The 26165-nt window shown below is 40.1% G+C and overlaps 1 protein-coding gene across 4 annotated transcripts in view; it reads right to left on the bottom strand.

Annotated features, from left to right (window-relative positions):
* Positions 1-26165, bottom strand: part of syt7b (synaptotagmin VIIb) — a 122575-nt gene that overhangs the window by 1153 nt on the left and 95257 nt on the right. For 2 of the 4 annotated variants that reach the window (XM_085169093.1, XM_085169308.1), the window contains 5 exons: positions 9494-9629; positions 3449-3716; positions 3169-3338; positions 2730-2844; positions 13-2540 (listed from right to left, as the gene is read on the bottom strand). In XM_085169093.1, the coding sequence (XP_085025219.1) occupies positions 2161-2540; positions 2730-2844; positions 3169-3338; positions 3449-3716; positions 9494-9629 (1069 nt within the window). In that variant the 3' untranslated portion in view covers positions 13-2160. Of the gene's footprint in view, positions 1-11; positions 2541-2729; positions 2845-3168; positions 3339-3448; positions 3717-9493; positions 9630-26165 lie in introns of those variants that run through there. The other 2 variants (XM_085169176.1, XM_085169244.1) reach the window with 2 other exon arrangements.

Genomic DNA, 26165 nt, shown 5'->3' with positions numbered 1-26165 from the left:
TGCGAGGAAGAGACAGTCACTGTAACTTCTATACAGCCACACAGAGATAGATGTTATTTGTAAAGAATGCTCCCAATTAAACAGCAGAGTATTAAGAGAAAAAAAACTGTGACTCTTAAGTGTAGCCCTTTCACCACTAAGCCTGCTGCTCTAATTGGAATTTAACTCAAATCCAGAGCAGAAAAAAAGCCATTAGAGCAAGAGATTTCACCCAGTGAAAAACTCAGAGAAAGGCTAATGCTGTTACTAATAGGATCAAACACAGACTCGTCTGCAAGCGATTCTAATGTAGTAAGAAACTCCTGGATTCCACATAAAATTTTTTTCACTTTTTCATTGTTCTCTATTCTACGAAGCTATTCTAATAATAGGCAACTGCAGTATGAAAGAAAATAATATGTGTGGTTAGAATGGGAATACATATAGTACCTGTAAATATTATAGATGTCTATGAAAGCCTTATAAAGCAAATGCTCTTCCCTGCTGTACACAGCGTATAGATTTTTTTTAAGTGCCTGATGAAACAAAGATTTGATTTAAGCTTTGGTGTATTCCATTTTTATCCTCCTAATACATATACCGTATGTTTATTTATAGAAAAGCTGGTGTTTGGTTTTAAAAACAAGCAAATCCTTCACTGCACAGGGAGAAAAAGGAGTTATTTTGGTTACTGTTAAGTCTGATATCTGAAGCAGTTATGGGATAAAAAAAACTGTGGTTTTATGGGATTGTAAAATCCTGACAAATCCCACAAGTTTTGAGAAAAGAACAATCTAATTTGGTAGTAATTACAACCGAAGCAGAAACTGCTAAATTGCATGTCCAGTGAATTAATTCATATTAATTGTTGAGCAAGCGTAACACAGACTTGTTCAGTCAGAGCACCCAATGTGACTTTGTCTACAGGCAGCAGTACAAAGGAATACATAAACAATGGTCTGCAAAACTGCTTGAGCCAACCCTCAAATTTTTATATTTTGCTTGGAAAATGAGAAATAGGTGCAGTGATTTATTGAAGCAGGTGTAAATATACATGTAAATACAGCATGTAAAGTAAAAACAGAGTTTGTACAACGGGCTTGAAAATCAATATTTGGTGTGACCACTTTTATTCTTCAACACAGCCTGAACTCTTTTAGGCAGCTTTCTTGTAATTCCTTTAAGTAGTCTTCAGCAATAGTTCTCCAGGCTTGTTGAAGGACATTCAAAGCTCTTTTTTTGGATGTTGGCTGTTTGACCAGTTTTCTCATATTTTTTTGAGGACACACTCAACACCATGCTGCGATATGGCAAGCTTACAGCTAAGAGCTCTTTGGGAATTACCTTGTTGGTCAAAAGATGCAATATTATACTGTCAAATTGTGTTACCTTTGGCATTTTTGTAGATTCAACTAAAGAAATGGGAACATATTATGTATGTTTTTGTGACAGGCAGCTAGTAACAAAAAAGGATACAAATTTATAGTTGGTTCTTTGTTAAATTTTCTGTCATGTGTAGACACAACACTGGTTAATCCCCTCAAGTTATTTGCCTCCTTGTATGTGTGTGAAGGGCAGGACTGAAAATGAGTGGAAAAAGCAGCCAATGTCCAAAAACAACATTTGAAAGATCTGCAAAAACCCTGGAGAACTGTTCTTTAAGACCACTTTAAAAAGTCACAAGAAACGCCAAGATTCCTTGGTTGCAAAATATAAAGAAATGAGGGGTGGCTTAAGACCTTTGCACAGTACTGAGTTCATATTTGCCGTTTAAAGTAAAGTACATCTACATGTCTTTGTGTCTAAAAGAAGCTGCAATTTATTAGATTTTTCCCCCCAGAAAGCATTAAAACTACGAAACATTATAGGAAACTAAAAGATGCAGATAAGAAGTTTAAAATGTTTAATCACGTTGTAACAGAAATACATTAATTTTTCTCAGAGTTGATCAGCTAATTCAACAAAGAAATTCAGGCATCAAAGGGGATATTCCGGTTAAAGCTGGAAAGGTTTAAACTGACCATCTGCATTTAGCCTAAACAGTAAATGTGCAGTTTGCTGACTGTGTGTATCTGCATCTGCCTCTGTGCCATTCCTAAATGTTGTAGTATTAAGTCTAAATAAAGCACACTTTTACTTTCACACTTAAAATTAGCAGCTTGTTGTTTGCTGCATATGAGTTCATTTACAGCACAGGGGAATGAACTGCATGTTCCAGCAGGGGTCAGTAGAGACTGGCTCACTGATCATCTGCTGATGGTCTGACAGACAGTCAGAAAAACACAGAGGAAGAGAGAAAAAAAAGAGGAGGAAGAAGAAGAAGAGAGGAAGAGGCGAAGAAGAGGAGTGGGAAGGAGATACCTTCCCAATGACATCATTGCGGCTGAGTCTGTCCTTGTCCATGACGGTGATAATTATGGTGGTCTCCCTCAGCACGTGGGCAGGCACGTCAAAGGGGAAGGACTCGTTGAAAACAGGGTTCAGACAGCGCTTCATTACCACCGTCTTCTTCTTCTCCACACGCTTGTCCTTGTGCATCAACCACACTTTTACGTAGGGGTCTGAGAAGAGGGAAATGTGCCGGTTATGAAGCAATATAGCATTCATGAATTACCAGAATTGGGGATTTAATGAGAACAAAAAAACCCAACAAAAAACCAAAAATGAAATATAAACACACTATTTTCTCATTTTCTGTTGTTGGAATGTAAAAATGTATTGAAGAAAGGAAGATGAGGGAGCATCTATACCAGAAGTGCCTCCAATGTCCATGGCTTTGAGGTTGCGGGCTTTGATGATGCTCACAGTGATGGTGTTGGCTGTGGGGTTGTAACACAGAGACACCAACAGATCCCCTCGACTTCCCTGGAAAAAACCATAGACAATAACAAAAACAATAACAAACTGTTCATTTTTAATTGCCTTATTGGATTGCTCTCCCTTCACTCATCCTATGTTTCCTTTGCTTTTTCTGCCTGCCTGTGTTTCCTTCATCTACCTGTCAGCCTCTCCATATTCCCTATCCCTTCTCCCTCCAGCATGCTGCTACATCTCCCATGGGAGCATCACGGCAGCCAGGAATGACATCACCCGCTACATTCTGTCCCATCTTCTCTTTCTCTTCATCTTGCCCCCTCCCTTCCTGTCTATCTTCTTTTTCTCTACTCAGCCTCTTTCCTTCTTACTCACACTGCCATCGCTACATGGTTTCAGCTCCTTCCAGAAAGTCTGCATGTTGGCTAGGTCCAGCTTGTTGAGTGGGATGGACACCTCTCCTATTGGGTCATTCCTGCTGAAGCGATCGTAGTCAAGAACCTGGAGGTACAGGGTCCTCTGAACCACCTTCTCATAGGGGAACCCTGAGAAAGAGATTCACACATGATAGTCTTAATATGTTACAATGATCCAGACAGAAACGACTGCCTGCATGTGCTGTGAATGTGTTTAACGAAAGGCTTCCTGATCACACCTTCGAAAAGGAAGGTCTCGTTCCAGTGGGGGTTTAGATTCTTCCTCTTCACTTTTGTCTCCAGTTTGTGCTTCTTGTCTGGCAGCAGGTATAGTTTGACAAATGGGTCAGAGGTGCCAGAAAAGTCCTTAGCTGGCAAATCTTGGCCTTTGAGAATTTTCACAGTGAGGGTGGAGTCTTGAAAACTGTATCCAACACTGAACTGAATACGACCCAGCTTTTCACACACTGGACCCTCATGTTCTTCTTCCTCTGAACCTGGTGACAGCTGACAGAACAAGAGGAGATAAGCAGGGCATTATTTATTTTTATTCAACTCTGTTATCTTACTGGAGGATTTACAGCACTGTGAAAAGTCTTTAATCATATTCATTTATTAAATAAATAATGAATAAATAAATACACTTTCTTGAAATGCTGATTTCTATTCCCCTATAGCCACACCCAGGCCTGCTTACTGTCAAACCTGTTTGACCAAAGAATCACTTGAATAGAGTCCATCTGACAAAGTGAAGTAGGCTAAAAGATGTGAAAAAGTTCACTGACATCTATGACTCTGGAAAGGGTTACAAGGCCATTTCTAAGGCTTTGAGACCCCAGTGAACCACACTGAGAGCCATTATCAACAAGAATGGAGAAAACATGGGGTGGTGGTGAATGTTCCCAGGAGTCCAGGCCTACCAAAATTACCGCAAAAGTGCATTGACGACTCATCCAGGAGGCCACAAAAGAATCCAAACAACATCTGAACGGCAGGCCTCACTCACCTCAGTTAAGGTCAGAGTTCTTGATTCAGCAATAAGAAAGAGACTGGGCAAAAACGGCATCCATGGGAGAGTTCCAAGGAGAAAACCACTGCTAACCAAAAAGAACACCAAGACCCATCTCACATTTGCCAGAAAACATCTTGATGATCCCCACGACTTTTGGGAATATTCCTTGGACTGATGAGACAAAAGTTGAATTTTATGGATGATTTGAGTCCTGTTAGCTCTGGTGTGAAACTAACATCTCTTAAGTATCATAAAAAAACACCATACCAACAGTTAAACATGGTGTTGGTAGTGTGATGGTCTAGGGCTGCTTTGCTGCTTCAGGAAATGGACAACTGGACCGGTGAGATCACCGTTGAAGGGCACAAAAAATCGAAATGAAGGTTTTGGCATGACCTTAAACAGCCTGTTCATGCTTAAAAATGTCCAATGTGGCTAAATTAAAACAATTCTGCAAAGAAGAGTGGGCAAACATTCCTCTGCAGTGATGTGAAAGGTATCACAAATGATTGTAGTTCTTGTTGCCAAGGGTGGAAAGATGACAATTATAAAAAATAAAAATAAAAAAAAAAACTCCTGAAGGAATCAGAGGAAGAGAACCAGCACAATCTTGCAAAAGAGATAAGATTTTTTTTTTTACATCCTGCTTAAACAAAAAACAAAAACAACAAATTGGCTAAAAACAATAATTTAATGGATATAAACAGAATATTCTTTCCAAGGAGATAAGATTCCAGTTAAAGAATTATATGTGTTAATGCAGATAATGTCATTTTTCGTGCTGCTGAACTGGTGTGTCCAAATTGTGAGTAGATAGATACACTACTTTCTACAAACAACTTCCACCCACTGTGCAGTATGTTGTACATATGTCATTTGGGGTGGTGTTGCTCAGGTAGTAGAGGTGGCGGTTTGATCATTAGCCCAGCCACAATAACAGACTTGTACGGTGACTCTGCCATAGTTGCTATGTGAGTTTGTATGCCTGCGTGGAAAAAGAAACCATCTGTGAATGATTTTATAGCACTTCTCTAAAGTTAAAAAGCTATTTTTTTAGATTATAGATCTGTAATAGCCATGCGACAATGCTGCTGTCAGTGTTGATAATAAAGTGTTTAAAAATCTAAGCATACTGCTCAGATTTAAGTACATAAAGGTATATAATAAGTCCCTATAACAGAGAATACTGACGTGATAATGAGGGGGTTATTTTGAATATAAGACTGTTACATTAGACCGCATTACTTTATGTTTTTTCCCTAATGACCTTGGGCTGGATAGGTATAAAAGTGTAGCACCGCGGGAGCTGCACTGCTATGATTTAAATCAAGGGTCAAGCTCTGCAATATTCACAGCATGGTCACACAGTCTGAACACTTAAAGAGGAGCGAACACTAAACAAGTGACTTGAACTCCACACCACGGGGGGCACCAATTCTGAACTTCACCATAAATACCACAGCTTGTAAGTGGCAAACTACCATGATGTTATGTCGCATGGCTAGCGTCCCCCGTAAGAAAAGGGCAGAGCTGGTTGCATGGCTGTTTGGAAAAGCAGATTATCTATTGACAGACACATCCTCTGACTGATGGTGACATGGCCTGAAGGGAGGGAGAGAATCCAGTTTAAAAAGTGCTATCTGATGGGGGAAGAGCTGGAGGCATTATTCAAGGGGCAGAAACATAATATCCAATTCTGTATTTTCCCACACAATCCTGGTGGTGCTGCCCAGCCTCATTCTCTATGCTGAATATGTTCACTTTTCATTATGCAGTCCTCCAGCCAACAGATGGCCTAAATTGCTATTCCCAATTTTCTGCATTTGGATACTCTCGTTTTCTTAGAGTCCCCCCCCCTCCCTTCTTATCCAGTTTTTAAATTTGCCTGCCTAATTTATTTTTCTAAAAACCACAGCGATCCACCTGCAACAGAGGCAAACATGGCCAGGTATATATATATATATATTGTAAATGTAAATCCTTTACAGAGTTTTTTTCTAATGTGTCCTTCACATCTGTTGTTCTCAAAATAATAATAAAAAAAGATTACAAATGGGAGCAATGTGCCATGCTCCTTTCTCATAATAATGTGAAGACAGACAGACAGACAGACGGACAGACAGATAGATAGATAGAATTATCTATATATAGATTATATCATATTATATCATATTATGTAAACACACTCACACACACCACACACAAATGTATCATTTACTCTTGCTTGAGTAACATTTGCTAAAAACCACAGAGCACATCTGTTTTTTGGAAGTCATGTCGTTAAATGCACAGTTGGAAGAAAAAGCGTGCTAACCCTTTGGGAAAAAAGTAACTTAGGCTTTCAGCACTTCTACAAAAACAAGGACAGATCTTCATCTAAACCCCAATATATAAAAGAAAAAAATAAACAGTTTTACTTTTTATGTTCTAATTATGCATAGTTAATAATCCCTCCGACTGCATTCCTTTATCAGCAGTGACTCCTGTCAGATGTTTCCTCGAACTGCTTATGAGACCAGCACAGTATTAAGGAGGAATTCAGGACTGCGCCTCACTACATAACTGGTTTGAGTTCATCAGTAATTCTGAGATGACTTGAGTGGACTCTTTAGGTCATGCCACAGCATCTCAGTTGGGTTAAGGTCAGGACTCTGACTCGGCTATCTCAAAGCATGAATTTTGTTCTTTTTTAGCCATTCTGATTCTTAATTTACTTGTGTGCTCTTCGTCAGTGTCTTATTCCATCAGTAAATCTCTCCTAAGCTTAAAGTAATTGACTTTTGCCCTGATACTACAGTTCAAAACTTCTTCACACAACTTTAAATTCATTGTTTCCCCATGGATTGCCAAGAGGCCAGGCCTAGTTCCAAACTTGCAACATGCTCTTTTCTTCTTCTTGTCCTTTCCTCATTGTTATGCAGCATTTTTCTCACAGTGGATAAAAAAAGTCAGATTTGAGGGAGCTGCAGAGATCTGTGCAGATGTCCCACTTTTGCTGTCTGACTTGTGTTCTTTTTCACTTCTTTCAGGGCTTCACGTTGAGCTCATTGTGTGATCTTTGCAGGCCAGCCACTCTTGGGAGCACAGCAGCCCTACATACCTCCACTTTGAATCAAATTGTCCTTTTGCAGCTCGATGAACACTCATAAAAAAGCATTTAACTTTTTTTCTAGCCACCTTTGTGCATCTCTACAATGCACAATGCTTCTTCTGTCCTGTGAGTCAACATTGCTGTGATCTAGGAAAGGGTCACACATGTCAGCCTTGAAAAAAAGCAACCAGACTTCACCTCTACAACCGACACTTCCAGTCGGATCTCCCGATCTCTTAGAAGAGATCTGATTCCAAGTAGTTTTTGGAGAGGTCATGAGCACTTTTAGCAATTCTTGACTGCAAGTGTTCAAGAAGAACATAAAGCATATCTGTTTCATCGGATATTGTTTGTCTATTAATCTGAGCTATTATTGTCAAAATGTTACAACCCTTTCCTTTGTAACTGCGATTCAAAAATGAATGGACTAACCCTCGGGTGCTTGGGATCCTTCCATTAGATTCCTTGACAGTGGCAACAAATGGTAGAATATCACTAGCCTTATCCTTTAAACAAATAAAGCACATATAAGCCTCCCTATAATGTGTGGATGTGTGATAATAGGCAAAGACACTTTTCACACCACACTTTCCACCACTCTATGAGCACCACACAAAATGAAAGCAGTGTCAGAGTACGTACTGATAAGAACCTGATGCTGATAGGACCCCAAACCCCTATCACCTGAGATGCTTGAGTGGGTTGGATGCATATATACTGTGACGTCCAATAACATTTCACTCGGTCCCTCCTCTCAGTACCGTCTGTATATACGACTATGGCTTTTTATATAGCACCACAAGTGGCTCAAAAGTGCAGGACTGGTATTTTCAGCATGAAAGGAGGGTTGTGTAATATATAGATGGCTTTGGCAAAAGTGCCCAGAATGAGTATTATCATTAGGCACTGCCACTGTGAATTCCTCAGACACCCCATAAAACCCACATAATTACACAGTGCTCATACCGATCTGCCATATTCTCACAGCACCCACAGCAGCACTGCATGTTCTCTCACAGCTAATTACCGAACCTCTCTGAATCAGGTGCACGTTGCCGCCCCTCCCGGCGTCTCACTTCAGGGTAATGATTGCTTTATGTTTCAGTTAGCTGACTTACTGTATAGCCGCAGCTAACTGTAACGCTCTACAGGTAGGTGCGCTGAGGGTGAAGGAGAAAGCACTTTCCTGAGTGATGAAAGACTTCTCAAACAGCTTTCCTCCTCAATTGAACTGAAGCGCGTAGGCTTTCTCCGTCTTTGAACCAAAAGACTGCATTATATACAGTAAGTGACACGTAGCTCATGATAAATAAATCTGCATTGCAAGTTTGATCTTATCTTTGAAGCCTTGCCAATTATTTCTCATATAGTGAAATATCAAAGAAAATCGTTGCACTTATCAAATAAACCACTGTGATCTAGAAAGCAGGTAAGCAAGCAAAAAGGTTATCTGGTGGGGAAAATTGAAGGTTTCTGAGAAAATCTACTACCTCTAAAGTATATTTTCATTTTGGTTTGGCTGCAAACAGACACCCCACTGGCACGCTACATTTTTGTGTTTTTTCAGAAATGACTTTGACAGGTTAGGTGTTATTATTACTGATAGCAATGATTGTCAAAATACAAAAATAGGGCCCACGATGCTTAAAAAGAAAGAAAGAAAAGAAGCTGGGATTGTACTTTATCGCTGACATTTAATTCAGCACAGTCAGTGAAAGTGGATCATTTTAACTCAACTGTCAACTGCTGTTTCCAAAGGTAAGATAAACTGTCAAGCTGCAAACCGCCTCAAAGAAGACGATTAGCTGCTATAAGTTAGAAAACTGGGCAGCACAGGCGATAAACATAAACAGTACTGCTAAATGTATTAATTTAAGCTTTTAAAACAGTGTTCTTTGTAATGGTGATTAATCACAAACGGGTGAAAGTTTTGAACATTTTACACTATTTTCATCTACTCCTTTGGCTCGTCTTCCACTTTCTTATCTCCAGATTTGCATGCACCTTTCATCTTAGATTATGAAAGATGATCTGAAAGTACCAGTGAAGTCTCTCTGCCATCTCATTTATTCTGATTCAGAAGGCTTTGCCAAAAGCAGTTCTCCCTCTCTAAATATAGTTGAAATCCTCAATGCAGAAAGCAGACTATAGATCTGAGCTTTTAGTACTCGTGTACGTTACCATGAGCATGTCACTGGTGACCGAGTTGGCCAAGTCAGAAGCAGTAGAGTTGGCTTCGTGGCCCTGCCCATGGCGGCGTCCGGTCTCATCTGGAGTCTGACCTCTGGGGCTGCTGCCTGGTTTATTACCTGGAGTTCTGTTAAAACAGACACAAGCACAGTGATTTTTACACATATAGCTTGTTTCCAGTGTTCCTAAGTTTATCCTCACTACATGTAGTTTGCACCCTCGGGCCAAATATTAATTATTGGTTTTGAAAATTTGTATTTAAGTGTGGCTAAGAACCAATATCCTACCAGACAGGCCACAGGAGGTCAATTATCATTACCTATAGCAAGAACCAATGCAATGAAAAGAACCGTTTTATAATGGCCTATGAAGGGAGAGAATTCCTTGTCAACACAGAAAACACAAGAAACCAAAACTGCCCTGTAGTAATGATGGCTAATTTAAAGGGCTTACCCTGATTTGAGTCACTGTTTGTGTTATAAGTTGGTTTGCATGTGTGTGTTTCATTATGACACCATGAAAATGTAAAGATTTGTGGCCTCAAGATCCTAATAAACCAAAGTAAGGGAAGGAAAACTTCCTGGCTTACATTACCCAGTTACTCTTGTTTCCTTGCTGTTCCACTTCAGATTTTCCAGGTATTTCCTTGTGCGATTTTCCTAATCTTCCCTTTAAGTGACCTTTTAAACTAGTTTTTGTTGTTTTTTTTGCCCACCTCATGTGGCAGTCTGCTTGCATAGATTAAAGATTTGGATCTTTGAATCGTAATTCTGTCTCGTGGCTCCTTTTCCCATTACATTAGTTTCAAATACCGTCAATCTTCCTGCCAGCATACAGTGACATTAGGCAATAATGTGTTTGCAGCAACTGCTGGATGGAAAATTACACTGCCCCTGTAAATAACGACAAATATCAGTGGACACTTTAGTAACACCTGGCTGCTACTGTTTTGGACTCCTTTTTACATTCACAGCTGCATGAATTCTTCATTGCAAAGATTCAACAAGGTGCTGCAAACATTCCTCGGAGATTTTGCAGATTTGATGGCTGCAGATCAATAATGTGACTCTCCCGTCCCACCACATCCCAAAGGTGCTATATTGCGCTGTGATCCAGTGACTATGGAGGAGGAGACCTCAGCTTTGAGCTTTGGTATGTTTTCTTGATGGAAGCATCCTTTAGAAGATGGATACAGTCAGCAGCAATAGTCAGCTGGACCGCCATTCGATCTGTGCTCAGTTGGTACTAAGGGGTCCAACGTGTGCCAAGGAAATATCTCCCACACCATTACATCACCACTATCAGCCCTCACCTTTGATACAAACCAGGATCCATGCTTTCATGTTATTTATTCCAAATTCTGTCACTGCCATCTGAATGTTGCAGCAGAGCGCTGAAATCACCCAGAGAACGGCTGCTCACTGGATAGTTTGTGTTTTTTTGAGATGGTTGTGTGGGCAAACCCCAATCTGGCACCAACAGCCATGCAACACTCAAAGTCAAAGTCCTAAATGCACTGAGTTGTGATTGGCTGAGAAAATGTTTGCATCAATCTGCATTGAAACAGGTGTACCTAACACAATGTCTGATAACTGACAAGTGAAAACAGTCAACCATGTGCAGCAACAGACTATCACACTGGTATATTAATAACTGTTTCCTTTTTTTAAAATTTTTTTTTTGGGATTTGTCATGTCTCCCTGTGCTCTCTTTTTTCCCTTTTCTCTTTCCCCTAACCCCCAACCGATTGCAGCAGATGGCTGCTCCTCCCTGAGACTGGTTCTGCTGGAGGTTTCCTCCTGGTGAAAGTAAGAATTTTTTCTTCTCACCACTGCACAGTGCTTGCTCACAGGGAATCGTCTTATTGTTGTGGTTTCCTCCTGAATACCGTAGGGTTTTTACCTTGCAGTATAAAGAACCTCGAGGCAGCTGTTGTTGTGATGTTGCGCTACATAAATACCTCTGAATTGAACTGAACTGAACATATTACAATGATCCAGATACTTTTTTGTATTTAAGTTGCTCAGGTAGCATAGGTTGTAATAGAATTGCATCAAAACATGACATTAAAGCAGTCATGACCAATTTCTTGCAGTGGTTGACTATTAATATAAATATAAATTAAAAACACTCCAAGATAAACATACACCAGTGCAAAACTTTGTCAGACACCACCTGTCACTTTAAACACTTTGAAGACGATCCCTACAGAAAACTATTTTTAGAAACAAATGCTGCTTTTAACGATGCTGCTAAAAAATTGTTCCCAGCTTTTTCATTATGTAACTATTTGGGATACCGAAAAAATACAAACATGTGATACCAGTCTAGGCATAGTGACAAAAAACACTAATAAGCGCTTATTGCAGTGAGGGAGACGATGCAGCGAGAAAAACAAAAAATAGCAAGAGTGACAGTCAGACAGACAGAAATAGTGAGCGAGTGAGCAGGTGAGATACTAAATACAAAGGTAACAGTGCAAGTTAGATTAAAAGAAAGGAAAGATGATCCACGAGATAAGATAAATTAGAGTAAAAGCAAAGGAGATGATTTATTTTTATTGAGACAATGAACGAATGAATGTGAGACACAGTTAGACACACATTAAGCTTTAGCTCAGAGAAGGGGAGATGGGATAAAAGCTCTGAAACAAAGCAGAACAGAATTGGCGAGGAGAGTCAGGCACGCTAAAAAGCAGACAGAGGAAGCAAACTGACGTGTAACACAGGAAAGCAAAATAGAAGGAGGCTGGAGAAAGAGGGGTGAGAGATAGACAGGGGCTACACAGCAAAGAGACAAGCAGAAGTAGAACGATGCTGAACAAGAAGAGGTAAAAAAAGAAAAGGATATGGTGTGGAAGAGAAAAGAATGGATTCGTCACTCCGCGTTTATTTCCTGTGATTTGCAGGTCATAGAGCCAACAATGCACCACAGCCTCAATTCAAACTGTAATGGTTTATGTTCCACAGGTCTGTCAAATGCAGATTAGTCTGACATGCATGTGATCTCTGAAGGTTAAGCTAAAAATACTCAATTGAACCTTTTAATATCGACCCTTAATACGTTAGGGAAACCATGTCCCACCTTAAATAATTACATAACACCTGGATGTCTCGCTCTGCCACTGATGTGACTCTCACCGGCACAGTGTGTGGTCTGTGTTTTACACATTGTTAATCTTTCACCACTAATACATCTAAAGTTTGTACAGCAGCTGATCAGCTCACAAAGCACAAATTAACACTTAACACACATTTTTTTTTACAAAGCAAAGAGACGAGTTAAATGGAAAACCTGACATTCTCATGAGACCTACCATATTTGATCAAGTTCCCGCAGAGCCAGGTACCTGCTAAGCTTTGAAGGACCAAACAGTGAGAATAAATGGTGCACATCGAGTTCATAGAGTGGACAGAGGGTACCTTGACACAGACACAAGACTTGTAATTGTGCTGTGGTGGTGGAGTAGTTAGTGCCGTTGCCTAGGAGCCTAACATGGAATTGTGGGTGGGCCTAAGGGGCCCGACTGATCATACTTATCAGTGATGGGAATAACGGCGTTACAAGTAATGGCGTTACTTTTTTTCAGTAACGAGTAATCTAACTAATTACTATTTCTATCATTACAACGCCGTTACCGTTACTAACAAGCAGAGCTGGACCGGCCTTCGGACATACCGGGCATTTGCCCGGTGGGCCGATGGTGATTTTTTGTTTTTATGGGCCGATGGGTTTTTTTTTTGTTTCTGTTTTTTTTGTAACGGTATAAATGAGAGGTGGTGGATTGGCCAGATGCTGGCCGATGTGTAAAAATAACTCAGTTGTTTGGTGGTGGCTATGGCGGACCTTCCACAGAGGCCAGCAGGCAGATGAGGGAAAGGGGAGGCAGGAGGAGGAGAGACCCGAGGCGGCCTCCGGTCCGAGTGTCAGGTGAACTGAACTTCAGGTAGGAAGTTATGACCTACAGTCTATCTGGTTCAGATATAAATCAAGTTTAGGTGGAGTTTATTATTTGTGCTGACTTTTTACATCCAGTTACAATAACTCGTACTGTGTACTAGCTAGCGTGACAGAGTTTCTATACAGCTGGGTGGGTGCTATGATGTTACTGATAGTGAACTTTATTTTATTCATAATATTAGTTAGTAGAGTTGCCAACTGTCCCGTATTCAGAGAAAATATTACGCGTTTCGTATTGAGCTGAGAAGAGACGCAGTTTTAGCTACTTTAGCTAGAATGGAAAAAGACACAAAGCTGGAGTTATTCTGTGTGTTTACGCTGCACAGCTGTTTCTTCTTCTCTCATTCTCTCCCCTCCCTCTCCTGTTGCTGCTTCAATCATTAAACTGATCAATGATCAGCTGATCGGCTTTTCTCTCTTGCTTGTTTATCTTCCACTTTGCGCCAGAAACAGGAAACCAGCGGATGTCACGCTAAACAACAGCAGCACGTTTAAGCTTGATAAGCTGTTGTTAGAATTTTTTTAATATTAATTTCTAGTATCAGCTGATGGTTTACAGGTTTACCTTTTAGGTGACATGAATGAGTTGAAGGGAAGTTATGAACTGTTTCTGAGAGGCAAATAACACCAGGGTCCTTTTCTAAGTATCTAACAGCTGGTAACTGTGCAGGGGCGGGTCTAGCAAAGTTTTGCCAGGGGCCCAGGTGGGGCATTAACAGGGAGAGGGGGGCACAAAGATATACTTTTCTTTCTTATCTCATTTAAAATGTCTAGTTTTTAACAAGTAATTATCTGAATCTTACAACCAAAGTTTTTATCTGATATAAAATCTATAGACATCATACATATACCAACAAGACAGTGTACATCACTGTCACAACAGCGTTTGTTTTCATTCAAAGGCTTTATGGCTTTTCCTATAATACCTGGTGGGCCGGTCTCTAGTCAAAATGCCCGGCTGATTTTTTGTCCCAGTCCAGCCCTGCTAACAACAAAATGCGGTGCATTCGCGTTACTATTTGTCAACAAACAGACGGTTGAAGCTGTGTTCAGCTTCGCATGAGACTGCTGTTTGGCTGAGGAAGAATAAAGTAGTCGTGGTAAGCCAATCACATGACTTTAAAATGACAAAGCAACAAGGTGATATATACCAGTTTTTAAATTGTGCTGATAGGCCACGTAAAACCAGAGTCATGATAAACAATATATACGCGTGTTTCTTCCTGAATAGTTTCATGTTTACTGTCTAAGGACAGCGCTAGCAAGCACTCTCTGCTTATGAACAAAAAATTATAAAACAAAACAAAAAACAGCCCGTTCGTTTTGGTGGAAAAATGCACCATGACGACCAAAAGGATGATGCCAAACAAGGCAAAGTAAATACTTTTTAAAGGTGAAATGTGGAGGGAAAATCAAAAGTAGTGAAAAATGGCCAATTATACCCTGGACCCTAGAGGGTTAAAAAAATTTTTTTTAAAAGTAACGCAATAGTTACTTTTCAAGTAATTAATTACTTTTAGAATCTTGTAACTCAGTTACTTTTTTGAAGAAGTAACTACTAACTATAATTAATGACTTTTTCAAAGTAACCCAACACTAATACTTATACTTTCTATGGTAAATGGTAAATGGACTGGTTCTTATATAGCGCTTTTCTACTCTTTCTGAGCACTCAAAGCGCTTTCTGTTTTCCATGTGCCGGCACGGGTTTCCTGCAGGTATTATGGCCTCCTCCCGCAGTGCAAACAGGGTAAGATGCGCATAGGCTTTAAGCAGGATAATGTGCACTGCCACATAGCAAAAATGGTTCAGGAATGGTTTGTGGAGCACAATAAGTTTTAAATGTTGACATGAATTCACTCAAATCTAGCATCTGTGGGATGATGTGGGCAAACAAGTCTAATCCACAGAGGCCCCACATCGCAACTTACAGGACTTAAAGTTTAACTGTTGTTAAAATCTTGGTGTGAGATACCACAGCACAGTTTGAGGGGTTTGGTGGAGTCCATGCCTCAAGAGGTCAGGGCTGTTTTATCAGCAGAAAGGTGGACAGTATAATATTAGAAAGGGGGTTATAACGTGATGCCTGATCTCTGTTAAAGGACTGAATGCACATTACATGGCTTTGGTCATTTCTCGACAAATATTCACAGCAAAATAAAAAGGAGATCTTGTAGGGAAATAATGGAGAAAATGCCCAGCTGTGTTTATGTAAGGTTCATTGTTTAAGATTCATGTGGCCTCTGTCTTGTGTGTTTGATGGTGATTTAGTAGGGCTCATTGGGCTGTCACTTTGCCAACCCTTCCTACAAATAAGTATTTATAGACTCTTTGGGTAGAGACCAGCTGACAAGCATATATTATGTGCCCTATAGTTTAAAGTGAGGAATGTCTTATCCATGAAACTGAGCTACCACTGAAAACATATTTAAAATAAATCCTTCTTAAACGTTTCATTTAAAAAAAATGAGAGGAAAATAACTCAACAGTACAACCTACCTGGAATATAGAAACAAACATTTTAACATTTTTAGGTACTAAGTGGGATGCTGAGATTTTAGTGTTGGCAGCAGACATTTAGAATTACTTTGACTGTGCCAATAACCACAGTTTTCAAACCGGTCCCCACTGAAAACATATGCTTGAAAGCACAAAGGTGGATTAAAGCAAGTTCTCTGCTCTTGATTATAGTAAAGACACAAAATACAATCTGGGTTTGGACAAAAATCAAAACTAAATGAAATCACAAAATGTTTTGACCATGATTCAGTAATTCTCTTCTATCTTTCCTGGTCTTGGTCCACATCTTTAAATTCCTATCCTTTGAATCTCTGAATGCTGGCTATCCCTTTATTGTTGTGATCAAAAACAGTGTTTGTTCCACTCTTAACTTTGTGGGACACTTATTAAACAATATCACCATTTCCCAAAAGCACTGATTTTATATTAGTCCCTTCATATGTCTGAGGGCTTATAACATTAATGTTAACTAACTAATAAAAGTTTTGTTGAAAAGACATTTTCATTCTAAGTAATCAATTCATAAATGTATAACTTAATTAATCTTTCATGTTTCTTAACCCTTACATGCTATTCATATTCCATACTTTTATATTTTAGCTTGCGTCAACTTTCACATAATATGTGTCTATAACAAACTTTGAACAAACTATCTATTAAGTATGTATAAATAGCCTATTTGGCATTAATAAATGGATAATCAGTCCTTAATAAATGTTTCAGTGAGAAGGGAAAATGTATTTTTTGCATGTATTTTTCATGTCATGTTTTATTTAAGACATGAAAAAACCCAACAACTATAATTATTGTTGTTATAGTATTATTTTGAAATAATGTTATGATGATATGTGATTCCCACACTATCTTGTCCATCACACTGCCTCTACCAGCTTGCTTTCTTCCCATAGTGCATTCTGGTGCTAGGTGTTCACCAGGTAAGTGATGCACATGCACGTGATATAAAAGAAAAAGTGATTCATTAGACCAGGCCACCTTTTTCCACTGTACTGTGGTCGAGATCTGATGTTCACATGGCCATTGTTGGTGTTTTCGGTGGTAGACAGGAGTCAGCATGGGCACTCTGACTGGTCTGCGGCTATGCAGCCAATACCATACACAAAAAACTGTAATGCACTCAGTATTCTGGTGCCTTTCTATCAGAACTAACATGAACTTTTTTTAGCAATTAAGAGCTACAATAGCACATCTTTTGGATCAGACCACACGGGTCAGCCTTCCCTCCCCATGTGCATCAGTGAGCCTTGGCTGCCCATGACCCTGTTGCTAGTTCACCACTGTTCCTTCTTGGACCACGTTTGATAGATACTGACCACAGCAGACTGGCAACACCCTACAAGAGTTGCAGCTTTGGACATGCTCTGACCCAGCTGTCTAGCCATCACAGTTTGGCCCTTGTCAGACTTGCTCCTTATGCTTTTATACTTTATGCTGCTTTTAAACTTTAAGGATACAAAGTTTGTTTATTTGCTCCTTTATATATTGCAGCCGCTAACAAGTTCTATGATGAAGAGATAATCAGTGTTATTTACTTTACCTGTCAGCAGTCATAATGTTATGCCTGATCGTTGTATATAAAAAAAGTTTTAATCAATGCACACTTGCATAGATTATGCATGAGAACATATTCACTCCTCTGGCTACTCTAGTATATTGAGGTACTGAGAGGTTTTTTTTTACTTGATGAATAAAGCTCAAGTAGAGAGATTCAGGTAGAGTCAAACAAACCTCTAAAAGCAACCAGTGGAAAGTGTGCTGGATAATAAATTAACAGGTACTGTAAAAATGTTCCCGTCTTTCAAACATGAGACACACAATTAGTTGTTCAGTGCTTGAGCAGACACAAGAAAAGCAATAAACGATTAACAAAAAACAGACAGCCCCCCTTCCCAAAAAATGCCATTATAATGTATGGATCCAAACTGGGAGTTATCCAGCTCGACATGCAGAAAACATCTGTCAAGCCCTTCCCTCTCTTCAGCTTGATAGCCTAATTTATCAACAAGAAAACAAAGCATAATTCACTACATTGCTCTAACGTGTACATTTATCATTGAATACTCAGTGAAAACACAAAGTTTGCATAAAACATATACCAGACAAAACATTTATAGAAAATAAGATACCATTCATAGTAATGTAAAAATTTGTTCTACTCGTTTATCATAAGAGAGATGCCATTAATTGGTTATACATTTTAAACATATCTAATAAAAACAAAAGGGTCTGATTCTTTTGCATTTCAGGTGATTAGAGCCTGAGCAACATAGGATTTATAAGACTAATACTGATATTTGGTGATGCGATACGCCAGTATATTGGACAACAGTTTTTTCATTCAGAAACATGATATCAAACAAATTACCATTAGCACTTGCTTTGTGCAGTTAGTCATTTACTCCTTTACATCCTCCCAGGCTACTCAGGTCCGCTAGTGTTGTGTTTGTGGTGTTCCAGACATGGGTGTTGCTGGTCTGGATTGACTACAAGAAAGCCTACGGCTCTATGGTCAACTCATGGATACTGAAGTGCTGGCCACTGTACAAGGCTAAAAGCGCACTAATAACATTCATCAGGAACTCAATGGGAATGTGGAAGACAACGCTGGAGGCTAACTTGAAGGGAACTGCACATACCAAGGTGATACATTGTCCCTGCTGCTGTCCTGCACATGATTGGTCCCCCTAAGCCAGCCCATCATTAAGCGCACTAAGATTCACGACTGGAGTGATCATCATCCACCTCTATATAGATGGATGACATCAAGCTATATGCCAGGAGAGAACGAGACATCGACTCACTGATTCACCTCACCAGGATCTAAAGTGAGGACATCAGGATGTCATTCAGACTCAATAAGTGTGGCCGAATGGTTGCAAAGTGAGGGAAGGTGATCCAGACTAAAGGACTGGAGCTCCCAGAAGGTAGAATAGGAGATATACAGGATAAGCTACAAATGCATGAGTATCGCAAAAGCATGTTAAAGATGCACAAAGGTTAGCCACAAACAAATACCTCCAGAAAAAGGTGTTGAGAAGCCATCGAAATGGTAGGAATGAGGAAGACATCAATACACATGCCCTATAGGCCATCAGATACCCAGCTAGAATGGTAAATTGACCACAAAGGAAGACAGATGCCACTGATAGGACACCAAAACTCACAATGACAGAGATCTTCAACTGAGGTCCAGCACCCAAAGGCTCTATGAGGAAGGGTGAGGATTAGTGATTGTCAGGACCACAATCCATGATGAAACACGGAGCATTCGTGAATATATCAGGAACATGGTACCCGGAGATGAGGTGCTTAGGCAGCTGAAGATTGGTCATTCCTAAGAAACAAGAAGAGGAACTGTCAAGGATGACCACTGACAGATAGCAGAAGTGGCTGATATCAAGAAATCCTACCAGTGGCTGGAAAAAGCCATCTAAAAGGACAGCACAGAGGCTTTGATCATGACAGAACAAGAACAGGCCCCACGCCACAGATCCATAGAGGCTGTGGTAGCACATAGTAGTTGTCACGGCGAATGGGATGAGCCGTGTGGAGAAAGTAAAGGAGGATCCAAGCGCAGGCACTCGTGGAGGTGCCAAGGGTGTTTATTGTAAAAATAAAACACGAATACAAACACGAAGGTGGGTGAGCAGAGGCACATGGCGGTAGATAGCAGGGAGAACACACGGATGAAACACAAACAGACCAGGGACTAGTACACGAGTAGACACAACTTAAATACACACAGAAGAACACAGAGAGATTACACACAGGTGGGGAACACAGCTGGAAGTAATTGACGAGATGAGACAAGGGAAGCAAAACTGAATACACTCACATGAGACATGGACCTTCACAATAAAACAGGAAACAAGAAACAACTACACAAGCAGACTTGACACTGAACTAAACTTACAGGAAACACGAGGGCACCAGAACAAAACCTGAGAACTAAACCCTAAACCAGAATAAACTGAAACACAGAATATGATAATAACCAATATAAGATGCAAGCTGGGACTGCATACACGAGGAGGCACAACCAAGTGGCTGGGATAGTGTACAGCAACATCTGTGCAACATATGGACTAGACGTCCCCAAGTTCTGATGGGAGACACCACCAAAAGTGATTGAAAACAACAGTCCATGGGATAGACAGACAAATAGCTGCTGACCAACTAACCGGACATAGTGGTGGTAGTCAAGAAGGAGAAGACTGCAGTTGTGACAGATGTGGTAATCTATTCAGAAAGCAATATCCAAAAGTAGGAGCATGAGCTAAAGGAACAACTGGAGCAGATGTTGAAAGTAAAGTCCACAATGAGCCCAGCGGTAATTTAGACATTAGGAGCAACAACCCTAAAACTGGACCAGTAGTACCAGCCGATTCCAGGTACCAGCAGCAGTCTCTGTCCAGCAGAGTGCAGTCAGCTGCAATCAGATATGTTTTTAGATACTGCTATGATAGTGGAAACATAAGAAGACCAGCGCTTCTGAAAAGCAGGCTTCAGGCTCCTCTAAAAAGTTGGTTTTTAACCCCATATTCTTGAATGTGATTTCCCTATATCATCACCTCAGACACAGACCTCCCAACCACCCATCATTTTACCAAGCATCCTTTCTTTGTGTGGATGTTTGCGCTTAGTCTTAATTTTTACAGGTGGCTTTCAAAAGTTAACTTTGCTAATTATAAACCAGTTATATTATTCAGTATGTTTCCAACTTGTTTTCAGAACCTATACTGACAAATGGAGGTGACAATGCTCAAAAGCCCAAACAAAACAGAAGACAGGAGAGGAGCATCCAATCAGAAAAAAGCAAACGTTAAGTGCATTAAAGAGGCAGGAGCTAAAATGTTGTGTGGACTGCGGATCATGCACAAATACTCTAGAAGATTTCAGTAATAAAAACGTGGAGCTGAAAACAAACATAACAGGTCTCTTAAAATTTTTATTGGGTGATCTGCCTTAAAAATTTTATTTTTTCACTTCCTTCCTCCCTGAACTGCAAATAAAATCCTGCTGCTGCTTCCTGTGTCATCGAATCACGCCTGTTGACGGTAATGTCCTGGGAGACATTGAGGCTACTGGGTGTGGTAGGGAGGTGAGTTCATCCATGCGTGTCAATATACATATTTACTCACTGCCAAACACACACACACACACACACACACACACACACACACACACACACACACACACACACACACACACACACACACACACACACACACACACACACACACACACATCCACACACAGGTTGCAGCAAAGCACCGGTGCTGCATAATATTTCAGACAGACATGATAACATCCCCAAATTAGCTTTATGTGCAGAGATATAAAGAAAATGATGAGATGTGACAAAAATAGGCCTTTGTTACTCTGAGAGAACGAGGAGAGAGAGTAATTATCTTCCAGGATAATTCTCACTAAACAGCTGAAATGTTGCTCTGCAGTTATCTGTATTCAGCAGCAGAAATACATACACTACTTTGGCAATCATTAGAAAGCAAAAAATGTGTTCACATGCATCATGCCGTGGTTATCAACTTAAGAATTTCTCCAAAGAGGAGTAAAAATATCTTTAGCCACGAGTTGCCCCTTTTTCTGCCAGCTAGTGACTATCTTTTCTGAAACACAACACCAGTTACATAATTCATCCTTTAGAGGTTGTTGTAACCATGACTACTGAAATGTGTGCTCCCACTTAAGGTTGTACTCACTACCATCATGTATTTTACACGGGGGTGAAGTAACCATGGTAACAGGAGCCTTCAAAAGAGGGCAATGAAATCCAAGGAAGTTCCTCAGAGAGGGGCATATATTAAAAATAGCACCAAAAAAAAAAAAGCCTGCAGGGCAAAGGGACCAAACATTTAGAAATGCCTTTGAAACACACTCTTTGACTTCCTCATACCTACACTCTTCTAACCCCCTGTGACCCTGCGAAAACACCTCAGCACATAACGCCGTGTACGTGTGAGCTCACGCTGAAAATGGCTGATTCATAAATGTCAAAAGAAAGTGCAGAATAACCTCCAGCCAGCAAAACAACAGGCAAAAACAGAAATGGGCAACTATGGACTTGTACCTTCTTTTCCCTTCTAGACTATCGAACTGAAGGAGCTCTCGTTACTTTGCTGTTTTGATGGTAGGGAAATGCGAACGAACAATAAGAAGTTTATAAAACGAGACACAGGAGCGCGCGCACACACGAGCACACACGAGCACACACGAGCATCCCCTGGAGAACCACTTCGATCTGCCAGAGTGAAACTTGAAACCCGACTTTTGACCTCATGGCCTCAATCTGAGTTGAAAACCACCTTCTGAGTAATTGGACAAAGCAGGTCATTACATCCCTGGGGACAATGCAGTGAAATCTTATCTTCTTCTGTGTAACATGTGTATTGTCTGCTGGACAGGCTGGTGAGCACTGATTAAGAAAGAGTGAATAAATGAAAGGAACATGCTTCATTCATCTGGCTTTGACAAAGGTGTGTCATAGAAGTAATTATTGGGGAAGAGACTGGATTAAAAAAAAAAGGAAGACATTTTCATTAAGAAGCTCAAGTGGGAGAGTATATCTTCACAGAAGACTCAATGCAGGCAAAGCAATGTGTGCATTACAAATGTAATGGATGAGGATAATTTCAGTGAGTGTGTTTATTTATTTATTTCATTTTATTGTCATAATCAAATCTTTTTGATCCCACTGTTCTGTCACAACACAGCTCCTTATAGCTGAGACACAAGAAAACAATGTGATGGCTGCACAATTACATGGATTCTGTTTGCTTACAGGTGCCACCAAAGGGTCTATATGCAGACTTTATGAAGCAGCTGATGAGCTTCTGTTTTCTGAATACACAATATGAAATCAAGGGTGTAACCTGACTGCAATAAAACCTTTATTAAATGTTTAGCAATAGATTCATCAGATTAAATCATAAATATTTTGTCTTCAAGGCGACTATTTAAAAGTGACAACATGAGCTTAGGTTTTATTATTTTTATATTCTACTCATGTTTTGTTTTACTTAAATATTAAAAGGGTCAAATTGGTATTTATAACTTATTTGACAATTAACCTTAATACATTTTTACAATGTGCAGTAAACTTCAACAGCTCAGTTATACCAGAGTAAATATAGCATGGCAACCTCCTCGTGGCAAGGAAAAATAGGTGGTTGCTGGGTGGTTGTATTGAATTTTTGGCATTTAGTGACTGATCATAAGTAGCTACAGTGACCAAGATAAGATAATTGCACAGGCTGCCTGGTGGGAGGAAACTTATCTCTAAACAATTGCACTTTAACTCAGACTACAATCACTCTCAGGCGAACTAGCAAAGGCAAATAATTGCCATCTAATTTATAAATGAGATGGCAGTGAGTGCAACTTGTCTGTGTCATGGTTCTGGGTCTTTGACCCAGGGTTTTGAGTCTCATGATTCTTTCTTCTGCTTTAGGAGATGATTTAAGTTCAAGCTGTGTACTGTTTACTCGTGAATTAGTTCTTCTCTGGTACCTCTGAGTTTTTTAACCTACATTTATGTTTCATGGTTTCTGTGATATTAGTTCCCTTTCATGTTCTAGTTTTGTCTCTGTTTTCTGCTCAGCGTCTCATGTGGAAGTCAGTCTTGTCTCCATCTTTATTTTCCTCTCTGTCTACCCAGTCATATCTGTTAACTTCACACGTCTCAGTGTTTGTTACTTCCTATTTTATTTTGATTGTCCCTTAGTTTTGCTTCACTGTGTCTCGTTAGAGTCCATTCAGCTGTGGTCCCTGACTAGATAAGTGAAACCAGCAAAAAAAAAGAAAACCAAAGCCTCGCCCTCAAATCTCTCCCCCCCCCCCCCAAAAAAAAACAAAACAAAAACAAAAACAAAAACAAAAAACAAACCCCAAAACAGAGCTATGTTTAGGAACTGGAGCTAAGTCTTTGCATAATTGTGCTTATATTTAGTATTTTAAAAAAAGAAAATAATGTATACCAATGCAGGGCAACTGTCCACAGGGGACCTCCATTGCTTTTTCTGGTGCTTGGAAATGAATCAGATTTCTCTGAGTCTGCCCAAGCTGACAGTTATCTACACTGACAGAGGAGTGCTGATGTGACATCATCACATCACAATGTCAGTCAACACCCTCAGGAGAAGGAGGATAAGGTGAATAAGGGGATAGAAATGGAAAAGGAGAAAGGGCTAGGCAAAAGGCAAGTAGGAAACAGGGTTGTGCAGTTAACTTAGGGAAGAAACTAGGAGAGATGGAGACGAGATGAAGGACAGGTGACAGTGACGTTAAAAACCACAGTGAGAGCAGTTGAGGGTAAAGTAGAAATTGATGAGTGAGGCGGGAAAGAAATGGGCGGCACAGGACAAGGGAGCAACATTGGATGGATGGGTGAGAACATGAGGGATGAGAGTTACTTTCAGGGCCTGAATAGGAAGTGTGTCTCCATAAACATGTATCTGGGTCTTGCTGATCATACGCTAGCCCTAGGAGACCATGAAACACAATATAGGTCCCACATCCCATGATGGATGAGGCTGAGGCACCGATGTCAGCGCTCCCCACCAACGGGGACAAATCACTCAGGCACCACCCCCCTCAACACACAGGCTAATACAACAAATGGAGCCATGTACAGTGCTGGACTGGTTTGATGCTCTTTGAATAGACTTCCACTGACTTGCTCTTGACATTTATCCACTGGATGGAGCTTTTTTTTGTTGTAAATTCATGCATGAAGAGGGCTGCAGTGACATCTTCTGCATCTGAAAACTGGGAGGGGAAAAAAACATAAAGAAAACTCAGATCAGGTGACTTTACTGTCATGAAAACTATTTATTTTCTCCTCGCTGATCTTTGTCTCTTTTACTGTGACACTCCCCTCACTTTCCTTTCGTGGCCTCTCTAAAATCAGCTCCCTGCTCAGAGCCACAAGCAGCAACAAGGGAAATGGTGAATGAGCTCCAGACTTTGTTCTGACAGTATTTCTTTTCTTCTTTTTTTTTTAAAGATATTTCATTTGTGCTGACCTACATTGCTTTTTTCCTCCAATCAACCTTCCTCCCAGGGCCACTGGCAGCTTCAGAGGCCGCTGTGGGGACCACTGGCCAGCCTGGAGAGTCATTAAGAAGCTTGACTCGGCCTGATTGCTGGCTCAGGCACACAACTGAAAGATTCAGATATGCCATCTGACAAAGGGTGACAGCAACTTCCTGCTTGATTTATACTGTACAACATTACTGCAGCCATGATTACAACGTTGATTCCCACCCATTTGAACAATTTAGACATTCAAGACTGTGATTACACCCATTAAATGTCACATAATGGTGGACAAAATGGCTTAAATTTCTTCATCTCTGAAGTCTCTTCTAATTAAGCCTTTTTTCTATTCAGGCTTTGGGCAAAAAACATAAAATAATAAGCACTCACACACTAGGAACGCTTATAAATAGAGATATTTTTCATTTTTGGCTACTTGTTTGCAGCAGAACAAGCTGCAAACACAACACTTACCCGCTATTACAACATAAATTTGTAATGAAGGTTATGTTAGCAAACAAAATATTTACACTCTTAGTAGACACAGAGCATTTATTTAGGGATTCTATAAATACCTCTCTTTGTTTATGCTCCATAGTCTTGTGTCTGGTTGCTATATGCTCCACCAGTTAGCTACAAACTTTCTCGTGTGTGGTACTGATTGTTAAAGATCAGAGCACAGGTGAAATATATAAACATGCACGTGGACACACACACACACACACACACACACACACACACACACACACACACACACACACACACACACACACACACACACACACACAAAGCTCATATATAATTTATATAGCATCACACAGTTGCTACAGGAAGGTGCTCTACTGGATTGAACTTCAGCAGGTCAACTTCGCCACATCTACATGCCTCAATGCTGTGAGTTGTTGCAGTGTGATTGGCTGTTTAGATATTAGAGTCAGCTTGATGGAGAATGAGATGGTCGTCATTTAAAAATCTCAGTCATTTGATGCACACACACACAAACTTGACTTTCAAGCTGATTTTAGGTATGAATGTTGTACTAATCTCCTAATTGTATCATTTGCAGCTAAAATATTGAGTTGGGAAACAGAAGTTAAAAAACTGCAAT

Source organism: Neolamprologus multifasciatus, chromosome 1 (genome assembly GCF_963576455.1).
Source record: "Neolamprologus multifasciatus chromosome 1, fNeoMul1.2, whole genome shotgun sequence".
In the NCBI taxonomy this organism is placed as follows: domain Eukaryota; kingdom Metazoa; phylum Chordata; class Actinopteri; order Cichliformes; family Cichlidae; genus Neolamprologus; species Neolamprologus multifasciatus.
This window is presented reverse-complemented; position numbering and strand designations above follow the sequence as displayed.